This window comes from Mobula birostris, chromosome 7, assembly GCF_030028105.1.
Source record: "Mobula birostris isolate sMobBir1 chromosome 7, sMobBir1.hap1, whole genome shotgun sequence".
NCBI classification, from domain to species: domain Eukaryota; kingdom Metazoa; phylum Chordata; class Chondrichthyes; order Myliobatiformes; family Myliobatidae; genus Mobula; species Mobula birostris.
The window spans coordinates 171,587,845-171,609,680 of NC_092376.1; the positions used below are offsets into that span (position 1 = coordinate 171,587,845).

Sequence of the window (21,836 nt, forward strand, 5' to 3'; positions counted from 1 at the left end):
TAATCTCTTATGTGGGACTTTATCAAAGGCTTTCTGAAAGTCCAGGTACACTACATCCACTGGTTCTCCCTTGTCCATTTTCATAGTTACATCCTCAAAAAATTCCAGAAGATTAGTCAAGCACGATTTCCCCTTCGTAAATCCATGCTGACTCGGACCGATCCTGTTACTGCTATCCAGATGTGTCGTAATTTCATCTTTTGTAATTGACTCCGGCATCTTTCCTGCCACCAACGTCAGGCTAACCGGTCTATAATTCCCTGTTTTCTCTCTTCCTCTCTTCTTGAAGAGAGGGACAACATTAGCCACCCTCCAATCCACAGGAACTGATCCTGAATCTATAGAACATTGGAAAATGATTATCAATGCGTTCACAATTTCTAAAGCCACCTCCCTAAGTACCCTGAGATGCAGACCATCAGGTCCCAGGGACTTATCAGCCTTCAGACCCAACAGCCTATCCAACACCATTTCCTGCTTAATATAAATTTCCTTCAATTCATCCATTACCCTAGGTCCTTTGGCCACTATTACATCTGGGAGATTGTTTGTGTCTTCCCTAGTGAAGACAGATCCAAAGTACCTGTTCAACTCGTCTGCCATTTCCTTGTTCCCCATAATAAATTCACTCGTTTCTGTCTTCAAGGGCCCAATTATGGTCTTAACTATTTTTTTCCTTTTCACATACCTAAAGAAGCTTTTACTATCCTCCTTTATATTCTTGACTAGCTTACTTTTGTACCTCATCTTTCCCCCCCGTGTTGCCTTTTTAGTTATCTTCTGTTGCTCCTTAAAAGTCTCCCAATCCTCTGGCTTCCTGCTCATCCTTGCTATGTTATACTTTCTCTCTTTTATTTTTATACTGTCCTTGACTTCCCTTGTCAGCCACGGTCGCCCCTTACTCCCCTTGGAATCTTCCTTCCTCTTTGGAATGAACTGACTGTGCACCTTCTGCATTATTCCCAGAAACACTTGCCATTGCTGTTCCACTGTCATCCCTTTTAGGGTATTGTTCCATTGAACTTTGGCCAGCTCCTCCCTCATAGCACCATAGTTCCCTTTGTTCAACTGTAGTACTGACACTTCCGAGTTTCCCTTCTCCCTCTCAATTTGTAGATTAAAACTTATCATATTATGGTCATTACCTCCTAATGGCTCCTTTACCTCAAGTGGTACTTGGGAGGGGCGGATTGGAAAGGAAGCAGGCAATTGAGCAGCAGGCATTTAGAACAGGAGGGGCATGATTGGAGACTAGGCAGGGCAACAGGCAGCAGACTGAATGGGGGGTGCTTGGGAGGAGAGGTGGATTGGGAAGGAGGCAGAGAAACACGACGGAGTACCAGTGGATGGAAATATAGAAGCATGGTAAGGATGGCAGACTGGAGTGTGTCCAATCAGAGAACAACTCTATCCTCACTTATGTACAGTATCTGGGAGTGTGCCAGAGCTTAAGCTAAGTGCAGCATTCTAAAAACCAACCATCAGAAGAAATATAAAGTAAAAAAAAAATGCACAAAAGGCCTTTGATCTTTTGCAGTTCTCAGGAAAATTTTAGTTCCCAATCTCCTCTTTACTCAGTTCTTCCTATTTCTGATGACTATTTCTGTTCCCTGTCAGGCAATGTATTGTGTCTCAGCTCCTTGCGCAAATTTCAAAGCAGCCAAGTGACCAGTTTAAAGACAGTCTTCTGACTGCTTCTACCAGTCACTTGATTGCTACCCCTTTGTACCCCCCCCCCCCCCGAAGATCATCTCACCGAGGGATAAGAACGATGATGTACAATGGAAATGTACCAGCAATTTGCTTGGGATGGGACAGTTCTGCTGTGAGGAAAACTAGTTGTTTCTCCTGGAGTGGGGGAGGGTGAGGCCATAAGAGTGAGGTATATATAATTAGATTAGATTAGATTATGAGGACACTCAGTCCTCGTTTATTGTCATTTAGAAATGCATGGATTAAAAATGATACAATTATGAGGGTTGTTTGGTAGTGTAGACCTCAGGAGACTTCTGCACATATAAGACAAGATAAAACAAAAGGACAAAGGTATAGGGTTGGGGGAGTGGGGAAGAGATTTAGAAGGGGCTGCGACAGGCCTTCCCCTGGAGACAGGTGAATTTTCTGTTTTAAGTAGCTTAGAGAGTGGTTGATATGGCCACTGGTGTTTAAAATGTGTGTGGATTAGCATGTCACAACCCTAGGCACACAAACTATGATGGAGTTAATGAACCACAGCACAGCATGGGAGCAGGCTCTTCGGCCCACAATGTCTGCTGACCACGATGTCAAATGAAAATAGTCCCATCAGCACATGATCCATATTCCTCCACTCCATAGACCTTCATGTGTCTGTCTAAAAGTCTCCTGATGACCACTACTGTGTGTATTTCCACCTCTTCTCCTGGAAGTGAATTCCAGGCACCTGCTACACTCTGGGCAGAAGCTGTACATCTGCTTTAAACTTTCCCCCTCTTACCTTAAACCTGTGCCCTCCAATATTTATTTTTTCTATTCTGGGAAAGATGCCTTTCATAATTTTATATCCTTCTGTCAGGTTTGTTCTCAGCCTCCGAACCGCTAGTCTCTCTAACTTCTCCTTACAGGTAATGTTCTTTAACCCACAATCCTCTCCAAAGAAGCCACTGCTCCTTCCTGTAATGCTGCACCTAGAACTCTGCACAAAATTATAAATGCAGCCTAACCAAAGTTGTATACAGCTACACCATAGCTTTCTGGCTCTTACGCTCTGATCAACAAACACAAGCATGCTATACACCTTCTTTATCACCCAATTCACTTTCAAGGAGCTGTGGCTTTGTTTACCCAGTATTTCTCTCTCCATCAATGTTGTATTAACTCTTACATTTAACTCCTACAGTGCAACACCTCACATTGTGCAACGAGACCTGGGTGTCATTATACACCAGTCATTGAAAGTGGGCATGCAGGTACAGCAGGCGGTGAAAAAGGCGAATGGTATGCTGGCATTTATAGCGAGAGGATTCGAGTACAGGAGCAGGGAGGTACTACTGCAGTTGTACAAGGCCTTGGTGAGACCACACCTGGAGTATTGTGTGCAGTTTTGGTCCCCTAATCTGAGGAAAGACATCCTTGCCATAGAGGGAGTACAAAGAAGGTTCACCAGATTGATTCCTGGGATGGCAGGACTTTCATATGAAGAAAGACTGGATGAACTGGGCTTGTAATCGTTGGAATTTAGAAGATTGAGGGGGGATCTGATTGAAACGTATAAGATCCTAAAGGGATTGGACAGGCTAGATGCAGGAAGATTGTTCCCGATGTTGGGGAAGTCCAGAACGAGGGGTCACAGTTTGAGGATAGGGGGGAAGCCTTTTAGGACCGAGATTAGGAAAAACTTCTTCACACAGAGAGTGGTGAATCTGTGGAATTCTCTGCCACAGGAAACAGTTGAGGCCAGTTCATTGGCTATATTTAAGAGGGAGTTAGATATGGCCCTTGTGGCTACGGGGGTCAGGGGGTATGGAGGGAAGGCTGGGGCGGGGTTCTGAGTTGGATGATCAGCCATGATCATAATAAATGGCGGTGCAGGCTCGAAGGGCCGAATGGCCTACTCCTGCACCTATTTTCTATGTTTCTATTTGTCTGGATTAAACACCTGCCATTTCTCCATCACCGTCTGCAACTGGATTATTGTGATATGCTTTTGACTATGAACAGCTTCACTAATTTTTGTGTTATCTGCAAACTTATTCATTAGAATCATGTTTAATATCAATAAGTAGTGCAAAAAAGAATTTTAAAAAGTAGTAAGATACAGTTCATGAGTTTGATGTCTATTCAAAAATCGGATGGCAGAAGGGAAGAAGCTGTTCCTGATACGTTTCTATACCGCCTTCCTGATGATACCAATGAGAAGAGAGCGTCTTGGGAGGTAGAGGTCCTTAAAGATGGAGCTCCTTGAAGTTGACCTGGTTACTACAGAGACTAGTGCCCAAAATAGAGCTGACTAATTTGACAACTCTCTGCAACTTTCTTCAATCCTTTGCACCAGTGCCCCCCCCCCCACCAATGCTAGATGGTGCTGCAGCCAGTAAGAATGCTAATAGTACAGTTATAGAAATTTGCATGTTTTTGCTAACACACTAAATCTCCTCAAACTCCTAATGTATTATAGCCGCTGTCTTGCCTTCTTTATAGCTGTGTCAATATATTGGGTCCAAGTTAAGTCTTCAGAGATATTGATGTGAGCTCATCTATGTTTTCATCCAAGTCATAGTCAGAGAAATTCCAGGATTGAATGGCTTGTCATATGAAGAGTGTTTAGCCCTGGGCCTGTATTCACAAGAATTCAAAGAATGAGGGGTAACCGCATTGAAACTTATCGAATGGTGAAAGGCCTTGATAGAATGGATGTGGAAAGGATGTTTCCTATGGTGGGAGAGTCTAAGACCAGAGGACACAGCCTCAGAGTAGAGGGGTGTCCCTTTAGAACAAAGATGAGGAGGAATTGCTTTAGCCAGAGCGTAGTGAATATGTGAAATTTGTTGCCACATGTGGCTGTAGAAGCGAAGTCTTTATGTATACTTAAGGCAGAGGTTGATAGATTCTTGATTGATCATGACTTGAAGGAATACTGGGAGAAGGTAGGAGACTGGGGCTGAGAGTAAAATTGGTTCAGCCATGATGAAATGGTGGAGCAGACTCAATGGCCTAAATGGCTTAATTCTGCTCCTATAACTTATGGTCTAAAAGTACAGCATAGAAACTGGCCCTTCGGCTATCCAGGCCATGACGAACCATTTAAACTGCCTGCTCCCATCAACTTCTACTGGGACCTTAGCCCTCCAAATCCTTACCATCCATGAATCTATCCAAACTTCTTTTAAATGTTGAAATCGAGCTCGCATCTGCCACTTGTGCTGACGGCTCATTCCACGCTCTCACAACCTTCAGAGTGAAGAAGTTTCCCCTCATGTTCCCCTTAAACATTTTACTTTTCACCCTTAACCAATGACCTCTGGTTGTAGTCCCATCCATCCTTAGCTTGCATTTATTCTATCTATTCCCCTCATAATTTTGTATACATCTATCATATCTCATCTCAGTCTTCTGTGTTCCAAAGAATAAAGTTCTAACCTATCCAATCTTTTCATAAACTCAGCTCCTCCCACCCTGGCAACGTTCTTGTAAGTTTTTCTCTGTACTCTTTCAACTTTATTTACATCTTTACTGTAGCTAGGTGACCAAAACTGCAAATTAGGACTCATCAACATCTTAGAACACAGAACAGTACAGCACAGGAGCAGGCCATTTGGCCCACAGTGTTGTGCCAAACCAGCTAAAAGGCAAATCAAAAACACCAAAGCTCTGTTTCTTCCTACCTATTCCATGTCCACGTCCCTCCATCTTTCTTACTTCCGTGTGCCTATCCAAACATCTCTTAAATGCCTCTAATGTAGTTGCTTCTACCACTATACCAGGCAGTACATTCCAGGCATCCACCACTCTCTGAATAAAAAAAAGTTACCCCTCACGTCTCCCTTGAACCTACTTCCTCTCACCTTCAATGCATGCCCTCTGGTATGAGAGAGTTCAAACTTCGGAAACAGATATTCTGTGTCCACTCTATCTCGTGTCTCTCATAATCTTGTAAACCTCTATCAGATCTCCTCCAACACTCCAGAGAAAAGAACCCAAGTTTATCCAGCTTCTTGTGATAGTACATGCACTCTAAACCAGGCAGAATTCTGATAAACCTCTTCTGCACCCTCTCCAAAGCCTCAACATCCTTCCTATAGGAGGTGACCAGAACTGCACACAGTACTACAGATGTGGTTTAACCAGAGTTTTATAAAGTTGCAACACAACCTCCTGACTTTTGAACTCATTGCCTTAACTAATAGAATCATTCATTCCATAAGCCGCCTTAACCTGTGTAGCCACTTTATTGGCCTGTGTAGCCACTTTCAATGAGCTATGAACTTGGATCCCAAGATCTCGCTGCTCAGCAACACTGTTAAGAATCTTGCCCTTAAGATTTTACTGTCTCCTTGTATTTGACCTGTTGAGGTGCAACATCTCACATTTATCTGGATTAAACTCCATCTGCCATTTCTTAACCAATATCTGCAACTGATCCATATCGTGCTCTATTCGTTGCCAGTCTTCTGCACTATCCACAACTCTACCAATCTTTTTATCATTTGCAAATTTATGAACACACCTATCTACATTTTCATCCAGGTCCTTTATATACATTGCAAACAGTAGAGGTCCCAGCACAGATCCCTAACCACTGTTTTCCCATAACCTTGGAAACCTTTTCTATCCATGTACCACCACAATGGTCTTCTACAAGTAGTTGTTAAAGTCATTTATGCATATCACATATAATATGGAAGAGCACTGCTCTGGCTTCGATGAGTTGGGTTGAGTGACCTGTTTCCATGTTGTACAGTCTTGTGTCCTTATGAAAGTAAAAAAAATTAAAGTGCACATTCCAGAAATCTGGAACAAAAGCAAGAAATGCTGGAAACACTGAGCAGACCTAGCCGAAACGTGTGAATGGAGAAACATGCTTACCATTTCAGATGTAAGTCCTTTCCTCTGGAGAAACTCTGTAACATTCTCAAACAACAGGAATTCTGCAGATGCTGGAAATTCAAGCAACACACATCAAAGTTGCTGGTGAATGCAGCAGGCCAGGCAGCAACTTTGATGTGTGTTGTCCGTAACTTTCTGACAGTTTCAGGTATTGTCTCTAACTAATGAATCTATACTTCATTTACTGAAGTGTGGTTTATAGAATATATTCTGTACTCTGGCTGTGTCTTCTCAGTTACCTTATCCATCTGTACTTTTGCCCTCTGCCTTTCTTGGAAAACGGACATGAAGGTCCCTAGGTTTACAGTCCTCACTATCATCAACACTCCAATCTTAAGTCGTCTATGAACTTACCCCATCATTAATGTATATAACAAACAGCAAGGGTTCAACATTAATCCCTGATCACAAGCTTCCCATTGATCAATCATTAATCTCCGCCTCCCTTCTCAAGGCCTTATGAAATTGTGCTGGATCCAATGAGTTCTAACTTTATGGATTTATCTTCCATGTGCGGTCTTGTCAGACTTTGCTGATGTCATGTAGAACACTGTACTAATCTTATCGCCACAAGATGGTCAGCTTCTCTTTCCTAGGGTGGAAATATCAAATATTGAAGGGCATGGGCTCAGAGGAGGAGAGTTGAGGAACCGTGTGAGGAACGCCTGGCAGCTCTTAGGCTGTATTCCCTGGAGTTCAGGAGATTGAGGAGGGGTCCCATTGAAAGATTCCGAATGTTAAAAGGCCTGAACTGATTAGATATAGCAAAGTTATTTCCCATGGTAGGGGAGTCTAGGACAAGAGGGCACGACTTCAAGTTTGAAGGACGTCCATTTAGAACAGAGGTGAGGAGAAATTACTTTAGTCAGAGGGTAAATTTGTGGAATTTGTTGCCACGAGCAGCTGTGGAGCCCAAGTCATTGGATGCATTTAAGGCAGAGATAGATAGATAGATTAGCCAGGGCATCAAAGGGTATGGGGAGAAGGCAGGGGATGACTGGAAGACTTGGATCAGCCCATGATTGAATGGTGGAGCAGACTTGATGGGCTGAATGGCCTACTGCTGCTATATCTTATGGTCTTATGTTTCCAGTACCTACAGATGCACTGGCCAACAAGTTGTTTGGTGCTGCCGAACCTCCAATATCTTGTGTGGCACGATCTCTGCCAACAACAGTGCCAGAATCCCCAAGCTACCGGGGTGCACGGACCCCTCGCACACCTCGCACGCCTAGGTTAAAGGATCCAAGTCAAGCTCCCAGGTTCTATCCTGTGGTGAAAGAAGGGAGGCCGTTGGATGCGAAGGTAAGAGTGGCACAGTCGACATGTTCACAAGCACTGCTACTGTTCTGTTGGGTAAAGAAAAACAAGTACATCAACTGGGGTTTGGTGCTTGGGTAAGAGAGCTCCTTTCTAGAGCCTAGAGCTGCAGGTGTCATCCTGAATCAACGAAAACTATTGAGACAGCGTGGGCCATTCCATCCGTTACATCTAACCCCATAAACCCTTTGTTGGATAAGTAGCCCTCAGGAGGAATGACCAAGTTCTGTTTAAATACATTGAGTTCCAGGTCTCCAACACTCTGTTTAAAAAATGTTTCACCAGGATGTTGCCTGGATTGGAGGACTTTAGATCTATGGAGAGATTAGAGTGGCATCCACCCTCTCCCTCACCTAGTCTCAACTATAACCTACCAGCTTCTTCCTTTCCAGTCCTGATGAAGGGTCTCACCCTGAAATGTCAACTGTTTATTTATTTCCTTAAATACTGATTTGAGTTCCTCCAGCATTTTGTGTTTGTTGCTCTAGATTTACAGGATTTGCAGAATCTCTGGGGTTTGGACATGCTGAGTATGTTTTCACTGGAGCAAACGTGTTGGCAGGGTGATCTGAGAGGCAGAGATAGGGTAGATAGTCTCTTTCACACAGAGGTATCAGAAACAAGGGAGAACAAGTTTAAAATGAGAGGAAGCAGTTTTAAGGGGTTCAAAAGAAGGTGGTGGGTATGGTCAATTACAGTCACTATGTTTAAGAGATTGTTAGACACTTAAGTGAGTTAGGTGCTAAGTTAAAGGGCAGGACCTCCAGGGTTGTGACCTCAGGATTGCTACCTGTGCCACGTGCTAGTGTGGCCAGAACTCGGAAGATCATGCAGTTTTATAAGTGGCTAAGGAGTTGGTGTAGGAGGGAGGGCATAAGATTTTTGGATCTTTGGACGCTCTTCCGGAGAAGGTGGGACTTGTACATAAGGGACAGCTTGCATCTGAGGGGGACGAATACCCTAGCAGGAAGGTTTGTTAATGCGGCATGTTGGGATTTAAACAAGAGTTGTAGGGGGATAGGAACCAGAGTGCCAGAAGTTAGTGGAGAGGTCATGGAGCCAGGTGTTGGTAAGACCTCAGACAAAGGAATCAAAAGGTTGACCATGGTGTGACTTATGTCCTGAGCTGCATATATTTCAATGCAAGAAAGGCAGATAAGAGTGCTGAAGATAAGGTAGCTGATTTACAAAAAGACGCAATATGTAGTGAGGAGAGGCTGTAGATAGGGCAAAATTGCAGTCAGCAGGATGAGTTGCAACATACAAGGCAGATAAAATCGAAAAGGATGAATACAGGACTGAGGGTGCTGTGTTCGAATGCGTGCAGTATAAGGAATAAGGTAGATGAACTTGCAGCACAGTTGCAGATTGGCAGGTATGTTGTAAGCATCACTGAATCATGGCTGAAAGAAGATTATAGCTGGGAGCTTAATGTCCAAGGATACATATTCTATCGAAAGTACAGGCAGGAAGGCAGAAGGGACGGCATTCGTCTGTTGGTAAGAAATGAAATCAAATCATTAGGAAGAGGTGACATAGGGTCAAAAAGTGTTGAATCATTGTGGATAGAGCTAAAGAGCTGTAAGGGTAATAAGACCCTGATGGGAGCTGCATACAGACCCCCAACGAGTAGTAAGGATACGACCTACAAATTATAATGGGAGATTGAAAATGCATGCCAAAAGAGCAATGTTAAAATAGTCATGGGGAACTTCTATATTTTTAGTAGAAGTAGAATGAGAGGAGACATGATAGAAGTGTTCAAAGTCATTTAGGGTACAAGTAAGGTAGATGCCAGCTGCTACTTTAAATTTAATCCATCAACGAGGACGCGGGGCTATAGGCGGTGATTGGAGATTTCAGACTATCATCAGGAAGCATGTCTTTACATTGTGTGTTGTGGACGTATGGAACAAACTACCTAGTTGTGTGGTTAGACCATAAGACATAGAAGCATGGTTAGGCCATTCAGCCTATCAAGTCTGCTCCGCTATTCCATCATGGCTGATCCCCAATCCCACTCAACCCCACACACCTGCATTCTCACCATATCCTTTGATGCCCTGACCAATTGGGAAACTATCAATTTTCACTTTCACCAGGGCCCTGGCCTCCACAGCTGTCTGTGGCAGAGCATTCTACAGATTTACTACTCTCTGGCTAAAAAAAATTCTTCCTTAACCCTATTCTAAAGGGTTGCCCCTCAATTTTAAGGCTGTGCCCTCTAGTTAGGACACCCCCACCATAGGAAATATCCTCTCCATATCCACCTTATTTAGTCCTTTCAACATTCGGAAGGTTTCAATGAGATCCCCTCATGCATTCTTCTAAATTCCAGTCAGTACAGGCCCAAAACTGCCAAACGCTACTCATATGTTAACCCCATCATTCCTGGAATTATCCTTGTAAACCTCCTCTAGACTGGCACCAATGACAGCACATCCTTTCTGAGATACAGGGCCCAAAACTGTTGAAAATACTCCAAGTGCAGCCTGACCAGTGTCTTATAAAGCCATAGCATTATCTCCTTACTTTTATATTGAAAAGAATGCTAACATTGAAATGAATGCTAACACTGCATTTGGCTTCTTTACCACAGACTCGACCAATAAATTAACCTTCTGGGAGCCTTGCATGAGGACTTCTAAGTCCCTCTGTACGTCTGATGTTTGAATTTTCTCCCCATTTAGATAATAGTCCATGCTATTGTTCCTTTTACCAAAATACATTATCATACATTTCCCAACACTGTATTCCATCTGCCAATTTTTGCCCATTCTTCCAATTTGTTTAAGTCCTTCAATTGCATTGCTTCCTCAGCATTATCTACCTCTCCACCTATCATTGTATCATATGGCATATAATTGTTATCATCTGCAAACTTTGCCACAAAGCATAAAAGCATAGAAAACCTACAGCACAATACAGGCCCTTCAGCCCACATTGCTGTGTCGAACACATACTTACTTTAGAAATTACCTAGGGTTACCCATAGCCCTCTATCTTTAGAAGCTCCATGTACCTTTCCAGGAGTCTCTTAAAAGACCCTATTGTATCCGCTGTTACGTACCCCGTAACTGGGTTGCCAAATCAGCAGAAATGGATCACTCAGTTGGAGTCTGGATTACTAGAACTAAGAAAGTTTTATTAAAGAAACAAGCAACACAGTACTCTAATCAAAAGGATAATAAATGCAACAGTTCAGCAATGATAAACACACATGTACACAGAATTAGGATAACAGGATCAATCAAGCTCTATCGTCGTCTAGGGGTAAATGACCAGTTTCAAAGTGACGCAAAGTTCAGTTCAACTGAGCTCAGTTCAGTTCACAGTAATCACTGCCGTGGCGATGGACAGTGGGGGGAAGGAGAGAGAGAGCAAAAACGAATGAATATTCAAATGGCTTCCACACAGACCTTCGATGGTCTTCGCAGTCAGCTTTCGTGCGAGCCCTTTGTGATGTCTTCTGAGGTCACCGACCGTGACTCCTCCGTTTCCAGATACTATCGTTTCTCTGCGGTGAACCTGGCACCCAGGCAAGGGCGGACACACACCAGGTTCCCGCCGATCGTACCGTTCCACCCTGTGCGTCTATGGCTTGGTCCCGCGGTCAGCCCTCCAAAACTTCCCACCGACTTGTGGGAGGCGCACCGCTTCCAGGGTCTCGTTACCTCGTGGTGTCGTGTGTGTCTGCCTTAGCGAACCTGTCCCTTTTTATCCCCCTGCTGGGGTATCGCCTGTCCATCACTTCAAACAGTTCAGGGTTCAAAGGGGGAGCCGATCTTGACAGCTCTCCTTCCGTCCCTTCATTAACATCTCCAAATGCTGCTCCATTGTTTTCCTTATCTCTCTTTCTCCTGAAGACAGGTGGCAGACCAACTGCTGATCCCACTGGTGCCAGCACAGGACAGCTAACATCTTAATCTATGTGTATTCTCGTTACACCCCTCACCTTTAAGGATTTTTACCGGGGTAAAAATTACAACCATGAATACATTATTTGATACCTACAAATATACATCTTTATCAGCTATTTGACTAATACAGCGAATTTTAAGTTGTCAACACCTGACAGACAGTCAGCAATCACATTTTCTGTTCCTTTTATATGTGTTATTAATAATCCCTTAACCCAGGCTTCAACTTAGCAAACTTCATAGTGGCCGAAAACACTGATGAATTGCGATCAATGTAACCTCTCATTGGGTTTCGTCCTGGACCACAATAACAAGGGTCGTCCCATCCCGACTTAGTTTTCTCTCGCCAGAGCTTAGTAGGAGGGGGAGGGGTAGTAACCGCAGAGTTATTGCAAAACTTCCTACAGTACCCCACCATCTCCAAGAGCCTTCTGAGGGCCCTCTTGTCTGTCGGGGTTGGGATGTCAGAGATAGCCCGCACTTTAGCTTGCATCGCTGCCAGCTGCCCCTGTGTCACCACAATTCCCAGGTAAGTGACCTTCGTGTGGCCAAACTCATTTTTTTCAAGGTTCACTATGAAGCTGGCTTCAGACAGCCGTATTACATCGCCAATACACACCTCTGTGTTCGTCAGCCCTTTCGTCACTGAATTACTCATTCTATAGGGGTGTTGCTCACTAGGCTGACCTAGTGACAAACGCCACCCAACATCCCAGTTCTTTGCATCGCCTCGGGATAATCAAACACACGTGTGCGAGTCGTTTAATTACTTCTCCTAAAGAGTCGCTTTGTTCAGGGATTAAGGGAGAGACCTTATCAGTAGAGCTGGCCAAAACAATAGCCTTCTCCCATCTGATCGATACCATACTCATCTTTTCAAAATGGTTTTTTTCTCTTATCAGGGGGACCCTAGCTTCATTGATTTCCGCGCTAACACCGACTAGGTTTGTTAGCATATCAAAAGCCTGTGACCGTCTCAGTTCGCATCTGCCATAATCAATAACATCCTTCCTCCTGTGCAGCCGGTAAACCTCTTTCATGATTCCACCAACTGTTTCCTCCAGCACCTCAAAATGTCCACCGAGGGGTACCTTGTGGGCCAGGTTAAAAATCTCATCCCCATAACTCTTTTGCACCACCCCCCATTCCTCATCTGCGGGTACGGTACTTGGTCTCCCTTTCTTCCTTAGCACTTCCTCCTCCACACAATAGCCTACTGGCTCCCTTCTTAATTCTGCATCAGAGAGAGCTGTCTCCGCCAAAACCATCAGCCCCTCGTCTCGCTCCTGTGCCTGCACAAATTCCTTCCTGGCTAATGCTAAGTCTGTCTCAGCTCCCTCACTACCTCTTGTTTCACTACACTCCTTCTTTTCACTTTCTACCTCCTCCTGGTACATCTCAGCTAAATTTACTTTGGCAGTCCCGTGATGAACCAGTGAGTCCATGGGCGGGGCCTTAATGCTGGCAGGCTGACCTGTCAATCTCACGGCTGGGAACACGATTCCCCTGGCGAGGTCATTACCGAGCAGGACTTCCACGCCTTTCATCGGTAATTCGGGCCTCACCCCGATCGTGACTAGTCCAGAGATCAGGTTGCTTTGTAGATGTATCTGGTGCAAAGGGACTGCCTCTGTCTCTCCCCCAGTACCTTTGACCTTGACCTCCCCAGTCTGGGTCTCTGAGCTAAACTCTAATACACTCTTCAATATCAATGACTGACACCAATCCGGCCGAGATAAACCTCTCGCGCCCTTCCTGAACTTTGGCAGACCTGTCCTCTCCTAGCGGTTCGTTTACCAGCTCGATACAGCGAGTCAAAATCGCCTTTTTTCCTTTTCCCGTCTCCTTCTTTAGGGCAAAGCGTCCGACTTTCCCTCAATTATAACAGACGGCCCCAGGAGACTGCCTACCAGACTGCTCCCGGTCTACCTTATCCTTCTCACTAGTCCCCGGCTTACTTTCTGACTTCTCTGGCGGACTTTCCCCGCCGTCCTGACTACCCTTCTGGTAGCCTTTACTCGGGGCAAACTTCATTTTATGCGTCAACGCGTACTCATCCACTAACTTAGCAGTTGCAGCTAACGTGGCTGCCTCTTTCTCATCTAGGTAGGGTCTCATACTCTCAGGGACACAACCTTTAAACTGCTCATTCAGGATCAGCTGTAGCAGTCTGTCATAATCCCCATCTACCCCCTTCGAGGCGCACCAACACTCACAATATGTCTGCATCTCACGGGCAAGCTCTAAATACGTGCGGTCCCACTGCTTCCTCGCATTCCAGAACCTCTGCCGGTATGCCTCCGGGACCAACTCATAAATCCTGAGGATGGCCTCTTTCACCACCTCATACCTGTGGGCATCTTCCGCGGACAAAGCTGAGTAATCTTGTTGGGCTTTCCCTTTCAGTTCACTCTGAAGCAAAACAGCCCACTTATCCCTCGGCCAGTCCTGACTTGTAGCAACTTTTTCGAAATGGAGAAAGTACCGATCCACGTCGGTATCATCAAATGGGGGAACCAGCCTAACCTCCTGGGTCGCCCGGAACCCTCCACCTTGGTTTGGCACGGGCCCCTGCTCTGCCCTTATCTTTAACTTCTCCAGCTCAAATTCCCTTTCCCTCTGTTTCTCCAACTGCCTCTCTTCTCGCTCCAACTGTCTCTCTCTCTCCCGCCTTTCTAACTCTCTCTCCTGCCTTTCTAACTGCTTCTCTTCGTGTTCTAACTGCCGTACCCGGAACTCGTGCTTGAGTCTCAGTTTTTCAAGCTGCACCTGTACAGCGTCTCCAGCAGGTTTTTCAATAGACACCACCTCCAGCTCCCCTTGGGGAAACACACCTTTAGTAACAGTGCTCTACGATATCTCCTCTCTCCTCATTGTCGCCTTCCCCTTAACAAGATTCAACCGTTTGGCCACAGCTGCCAATTCCGCTTTCCTGGCTTCCTCTAATGCCTCCAAGGTCGGCGCCTTTAGAAATTCCTCAATCTCCATTTCTGCTGTTTGTCTTTTCTTTCTTTCGGGAATTTTGACCCAATCAATTTACTCCGTCCCAAATTTAGCGTTCAAAATCGCGGACGAGAACCCCACTTATGTTACGTACCCCGTAACTGGGTTGCCAAATCAGCAGAAATGGATCACTCAGTTGGAGTCTGGATTACTAGAACTAAGAAAGTTTTATTAAAGAAACAAGCAACACAGTACTCTAATCAAAAGGATAATAAATGCAACAGTTCAGCAATGATAAACACACATGTACACAGAATTAGGATAACAGGATCAATCAAGCTCTATCATCGTCTAGGGGTAAATGACCAGTTTCAAAGTGATGCAAAGTTCAGTTCAACTGAGTTCAGTTCAGTTCACAGTAATCACTGCCGTGGCGATGGACAGTGGGGGGAAGGAGAGAGAGAGCAAAAACGAATGAATATTCAAACGGCTTCCACACAGACCTTCGATATTCTTCGCAGTCAGCTTTCGGGCGAGCCCTTTGTGATGTCTTCTGAGGTCACCGACCGTGACCCCTCCGTTTCCAGATATGATCGTTTCTCTGCGGTGAACCTGGCACCCAGGCAAGGGCAGACACACACCAGGTTCCACCCTGTGCGTCTATGGCTTGGTCCCACGACAGCCCTCCAAAACTCCCACCGACTTGTGGGAGGCACACCGCTTCCAGGGTCTCGTTACCTCGTGGTGTCGTGTGTGTCCGCCTTAGCGAACCTGTCCCTTTTTATCCCCCTGCTGGGGTATCGCCTGTCCATCACTTCAAACAGTTCAGGGTTCAAAGGGGGAGCCGATCTTGACAGCTCTCCTTCCCCTTCATTAACATCTCCAAATGCTGCTGCATTGTTTTCCTTATCTCTCTTTCTCCTGAAGACAGGTGGCAGACCAACTGCTGATCCCACTGGTGCCAGCCCAGGACAGCTAACATCTTAGTCAATGTGTATTCTCGTTACACCGCCTCCACCACAGTCGCCGGCAGCCCATTCCACGAATTCACCACTCCGCGGAAAAAAAAAAACCTTACCCCTGACATCCCCTCTATACCTACTTCCAAGCACCTTAAAATTGTGGCCTCTTGTGTTAGCCATTTCAGCCCTGGGAAAAAGCCTCTGACTAGTCACACGATCAATGCCTCTCACCATCTTGGACACCTCTGTTAGGTCACCTCTCATCCTCCGTCACTCCAAGGAGAAAAGGCCAGGTTCACCCAAACTATTCTTGTAGGGTATGCTCCCCAATCCAGGCAACATCGTTGTAAGTCTCCTCTGCACCCCTTCCATAGTTTCCACATCCTTCTTGTAGTGAGGTGACCAGAACTGAGCACAGTACTCCAAGTGGGGTCTGACTAGGGTCCTATAGAGCTGTAGAGTTACCTCTCGGCTCTTGAACTCAATCCCATGGTTGATGAAGGCCAGTACACTGTATCCCTTCTTAACCACACAGCCAACCTGCGCAGAGCTTTCAGTGTCCTATGGACTTGGACCCCAAGATCCCTCTGATCCTCCACACTGCCAAGAGTCTTACCATTAATACTATGTTCTGCCATCATATTTGACCTACCAAAATGAACCACCTCACACTTATCTGGGTTGAACTCCATTGCCACTTCTCAGCCCAGTTTTGTATCCTATCAGTGTCCTGCTGTAGTCTCTGACAGCCCTCCACACTATCCACAGCAAATTTACTAGCCCATCTTTCCACTTCCTCATCCGGGTCATTTATAAACAGCGCAAAGAGAAGGGGTCCCAGGACAGATCCCTGAGGCACACCACTGGTCACCGACCTCCATGCAGAATATGTCCCGTCTACAACCACTCTTTGCCTTCTGTGGGCAAGCCACAAAGCAAGGGCCATTCCGTACTTCTCAATTAGCCTTGCATGGGATACCTTATCAAATGCCTTGCTGATATCCATATGCACTACATCTGCTGCTCTACCTTCATCAATGTGTTTAGTCACATCCTCAAAAAATTCAATCGGGCTCATAAGGCAAGACCTGCCTTTGACAAAGCCATGCTGACTATTCCTAATCATATTATGCCTCTCCAAATGTTCATAAATTCTGCCTCTCAGGATCTTCTTCATCAACTTGCCAACCACTTAAGTAAGACTCACTGGTCTATAAATTCCTGGGCTATCTCTGCTCTTTTCTTGAATAAGGAAACAACATCTGCGACCCTCCAATCCTCCGGAACCTCTCCGTCCCCATTGATGATGCAAAGATCATTGCCAGAGGCTCAGCAATCCCCTCCCTCGCCTCCCACAGAAGCCTGTGATGTATTTTGTCTGGTCCCGGTGACTTGTCCAACTTGATGTTTTCCATCATCAAAAGGGTTATTATACAAAGAATGTTTAATAGCTCTGGGTCTGTACTTGCTGGAATTTAGAAAGATGAGGTGGAGGGTGGTTCTCATTGAAGCATTTTGAATGTTGAAAGGCATCGAAAGTATAAATGTGGAAAGGATGTTTCCCATGGTATAGGAGTCTAGGACAAGAGGGCACAGCCTCAGGACAGAAGGGTGCCCATAAAAAACAGAGATGCAGAGGAATTTCTTTAGCCAGTAGGTGGTGATTTTGTGGAGCCTATTACCACAGGCAGCTGTGGAGGCCAGGTTGCTGGGTGTATTTAAGGCAGAGTTTGATAGGATCTCGATTGGACACGGCATCAAAGGTTGGGAAGTGAGGCTGATAAGGGGAAAAAAGGAGCAGCCATGATTGAATGATAGAGCAGACTCATGGCCTCATTCTGCTCCTATGTATTATGGTGTTATAGTCTATTGATGAGTGAATTGTTGTCCACAAATCTATTTCCAATCATTACGTTTCTCTACCCCGCTGCTTACTTGCCGTTTGTTAAACTGATTCACACAACATTGAGATCGGATTGGAGTACCAACTGCTACTCTGTAAAACGGGCCACCTCATTCATCCTTTTGAGTGACAGAGTTATGGATGTTTGTTACAGACGCCCCGCAAACGCAAGACGAGACACAGCTCAAACCCCCCTCTGGAGAGCCATGTGGGGTGGGTGATGGACTCAAGAGAGCATAGACCGAGGGCATCCTCATTCAGGTTAGAGCAAAACTCCTCCTTTATGTTCATTTCTACTGAAATTGACTTAAAATAAATTTTTGTATAATGAAGGGTGGGTGCATGGAGTACTGGGTCTGAGTGCTGTTTCTTTTTGTAATTTATTTTTTATTGAAGTTCATCAAACATTTCTATAAGATGTATTTCAGATACTGTACATATATATCATATAATCATATTTGTCACAAATCTCCACATAATATTTATCTGAGGTATACACTTATAGAAAGGAGAGGAAAGAAAGAACAATCGAAAAAAGAAAACTATTTACAAAATAGGGAGTGATTTTTTTTTAACAAAATTGACTTGTGAGAATAAAATCAGGCCTATGAGGTGTTATATAGTTAAACCATTTTTCACAGTATGAATCAAATTGTTCCAACTTATGATTAACAGATGCTTTTATCTTCTCCATTTTGTAAATGTCTGTTGTAATTTCCATCCATACATTTAAAGTTGGCTCTCCTGAGATAACCATTTCCTGGTAAGGGTCTTTTTACCAGCCACCAGCAATATATTCATTAAATATTTATCTCTTTTCAACCATTCTTGAGGTATATACCCAAAATTTATGGTCTTACTCTCTAAGGGTATTTCACATTTAAAGATGTCTTGTTAGGGCATTATGCTCCAATAGTCTTTGATAATGGGGCATTCCCAGAAAATATGATAATGGTTTGCATTTTGATTTCCACAATTTCTCCAGCAAACAGGGAGGTTACGATCACAATGGGATTTCTGAGAGAGTGTAATAAAATATCTTATCAAGTTTTTCCACCCAAACTTCCTCCATTTCTGTGAACTGGTACACTTTCATTGATACCATATTATTGTCCATTCTTCTTCAGATATTATTATTGCTCCTTCTTTGTCTCATTTTGTTTTAACGTATGAAGTCGACTGTGTTTTAAGATTTGACAAACCCTTATACACGCTTGAAATGATTCTACTACCGTTGTCTAAATTGTATGCTTTTCTAAATAGCTCTATCACACATGTACTTGCCTTGCTTACATTTTTAATTGTCCTATTAACATACTGTTACATCTGTAAATACCGGTAAAAGTCTTGTTTTTCTAATAATTGTTTCTCTTTGAGCAATTCAAAACTGTGACAGTGTTCCTTCCTTTATTATATTGCAAATAGCTGTAGAGGTTTCCCCCGCCATCCGAAGGTAGAGCGTTCCTATGAAACGGTTCATAAGCCAGAATGTCGTAAAACGAAGAAGCAGTTACCGATAATTTATATGGGAAAAATTTGTGAGCGTTCGCAGACCCAAAAATAACCTACCAAATCATGCCAAATAACACATAAAACCTAAAATAACAGTAACATATAGTAAAAGCAGGAATCATATGATGAATACACAGCCTATATAAAGTAGAAATACTTCTCCCCAATCATTGCCACACTGTTCTCCGTAGCAAAGATCTCACGCAAGTGCTCATGGCAGAAACACGGCGCAAGCGCCTTCGGCAAAAACACTCTCTCCAGTAACCTTTAAGCTATGAAGCTGCCAAATCATACTAAATAACACCTAAAAATACACCGTCGATATAAAGTAGAAATAATGTATGTACAGTGTAGTATCACTTGCCGGAATCGAGAAGACAGCGCCAAGCACAGTCATGATGGTGTGTTAGGCTGGGTCGTCAGAGGTTGGGGCGGTGCAGTGGCCCCCACCCTCCGGGCAGCGACCCGATACCAATCTGCAAAGCATGCAGTGGTACAGCGGTAGCTGGAACGCACTCAGCACATCTTTAAGAAAAAAGCCAAAATAAACAAGCTAATTAATTAGGTGCTGCCTGGCACGTAAATGTTGGCTCAGATCAGAGGCGATGCAATCTGCAAAAAAACTATCCTGCACACATTTTACAAACTCCAAACCATCCAGCCCTTTTACAGTATGGGCTTCCCAGTCTATGGGTGGAAAATTAAAATCTCCCACAATCACAGCCTTGTGCGTACTACTCTTTAGGTAAAGAGTATGTTGGTTGCCCTAAGTAGATCAAAATGTCATCAGTGTAACAGGCCAATTTATGCTCTTGTCTCTTTAATAGTAGTTCCCCTGATACCTTCTGAGTGCTGTTTCTAAGGGTAAAGTTTCAGTGGGAGAGTGGTGGGAGTACCCACCTGGGGATAATGGGTGTAATACAATGATAATTGTGGGGTAACGTTTCAGTGGGTGAGTGGTGGATTAGCTGGGGATAACGGGAGTAAGACATTGATCATTGTGGGGTAACGCTTCAGTGGTTGAGTGGTGGGGTTTCTGGGGATAACAGGAGTAATACAGTGATAATTTTGGGGGTAACAGTTCAGTGGGTGTGTGGTGGGGGGGGTAGCCTGGTAACGAGTGGAGTACAATGGTGATTGTGGGGGTAATGTTTCAGTGGATGCGTGGTAGGGTTTCTAGGGATGACGGATGTAATACAATGATAATTGTGGGGTAAAAGTACGGTGGGAGTGATGGATTAGCCTGGGAATAATGGGTGTAATAGGATGATTGCAATTGAGTTCATTGGAGTGAAGCTATTTAGACAATGTGCAAATAAGTAACACTTTGTGCATTTTTTGGGTGAATGAGACATAAAGGATTTGGAAAACATAAGTAACCCATGCTTATTTTTATTTAGAGGTACAGAGCGGAACAGGGCAACGAGCCAAGCTGCCCAGCAACCCAGCTATTTAACCCTAGCTTAGTCACAGGACTGTTTGCATTGACCAGTTAACCAACTAACCCACATGTCTTTGGATTGAAAGATCCAAAATGCATTTATGTTCAAAAAATGTATAAATTATGCAACCTCGAGACTCGTTTGCTTACAGGCTTACAAAGAACCCGAAAGAATTCAATTTTTGAAAAAAAGACCAAACCCCAGTGCCCACAGAGAAAGAGGAAAAACACAAAACATAGCATGCCGACAATAGAAAGGAGCAGCAACACCATTCCGAATCAAATTGAGTCTTGAGATCCAAATCCCTGGAGTAGGCCCAAACCATTGGTATTCAGTTCATCATGTTAGTGGGGCAAGTCACTGCGGAGTTCGCAGACACAAAGCACAGCAGCCAGGGTCAGTGTCACAGCCTTAGCTTTGTGGAGAGAGTAGCCTGCTGACTATCTGGGCCGGTATATAAATTGTCTGAACCTCGCACTGGGACTCAGCCCCACTGTGGCAAATTTCTCTGGGCCTAGATATTGCTGAAGAGAAGCTGTTCCTGACCTGTTCAAATCAGCTCAGCGCCCTGAGCAATTCACCCCTCTGGCACCCTGCCTTCCAACCTATCTTGGCCAGCATTTAGATTGTTGAAACAGCGTATTATACCTTGCATCAGAACCTGGACCTTGCCGTGGCAGATCACTTGGGCATAGAACATGCCACCCTCAATTCACTCAGGACCTGGATTTTGTTGCTGAAGAAGCCGTTCTCGACCCTTCCAAATCAGATCAGCATTTAGAACGATCCACCCTCGCACCCAGGCCAGCTGGACAGGCATCCTGTCTTCCCGCCTCCGAACCATCCTCTACAACCAGCAGTGCTCCAACTCTTTTTGCGGGACACTTCTCACAAATCCGCTTTGCCCTCACTTGCCTCTTCATTGCTTGCAGTTTATAGTTTCCACAATTTATTTTTTAAAGAATTGTGGGTCAGTACTGCCATCTTAAACGGTAAGTTGGACTGTGGTAGGAAACCAGAACACTCAGAGAAAATCCACATGCTCATAGCGAAGACAGTACAAGCTCTTTACAGATGATGTTGGAATTGAACTCTGAACTCCAAAGCCCCAAGTTATAATAGTGTTACGCTTACTGCTACGCTACTGTAGCGCCCTGCTGTTTGAGGGTGATTAATATCAGGGAGGAAATTTGGTAGAGAGGCCAAGTGTTCTATATCCAGTCTTTGTGTCATTACTATATGTTAAACA

At 44.5% G+C, this 21,836-nt stretch overlaps 1 protein-coding gene across 1 annotated transcript in view; it reads left to right on the forward strand.

Moving 5' to 3' along the window:
* Positions 1-21,836, forward strand: part of larp1 (La ribonucleoprotein 1, translational regulator) — a 180,930-nt gene that overhangs the window by 130,231 nt on the left and 28,863 nt on the right. Inside the window, exons 14-15 of the mRNA XM_072264084.1 lie at positions 7,679-7,890; positions 17,788-17,894. Of these exons, the coding sequence (XP_072120185.1) occupies positions 7,679-7,890; positions 17,788-17,894 (319 nt within the window). The remainder of the gene's footprint in view (positions 1-7,678; positions 7,891-17,787; positions 17,895-21,836) is intronic.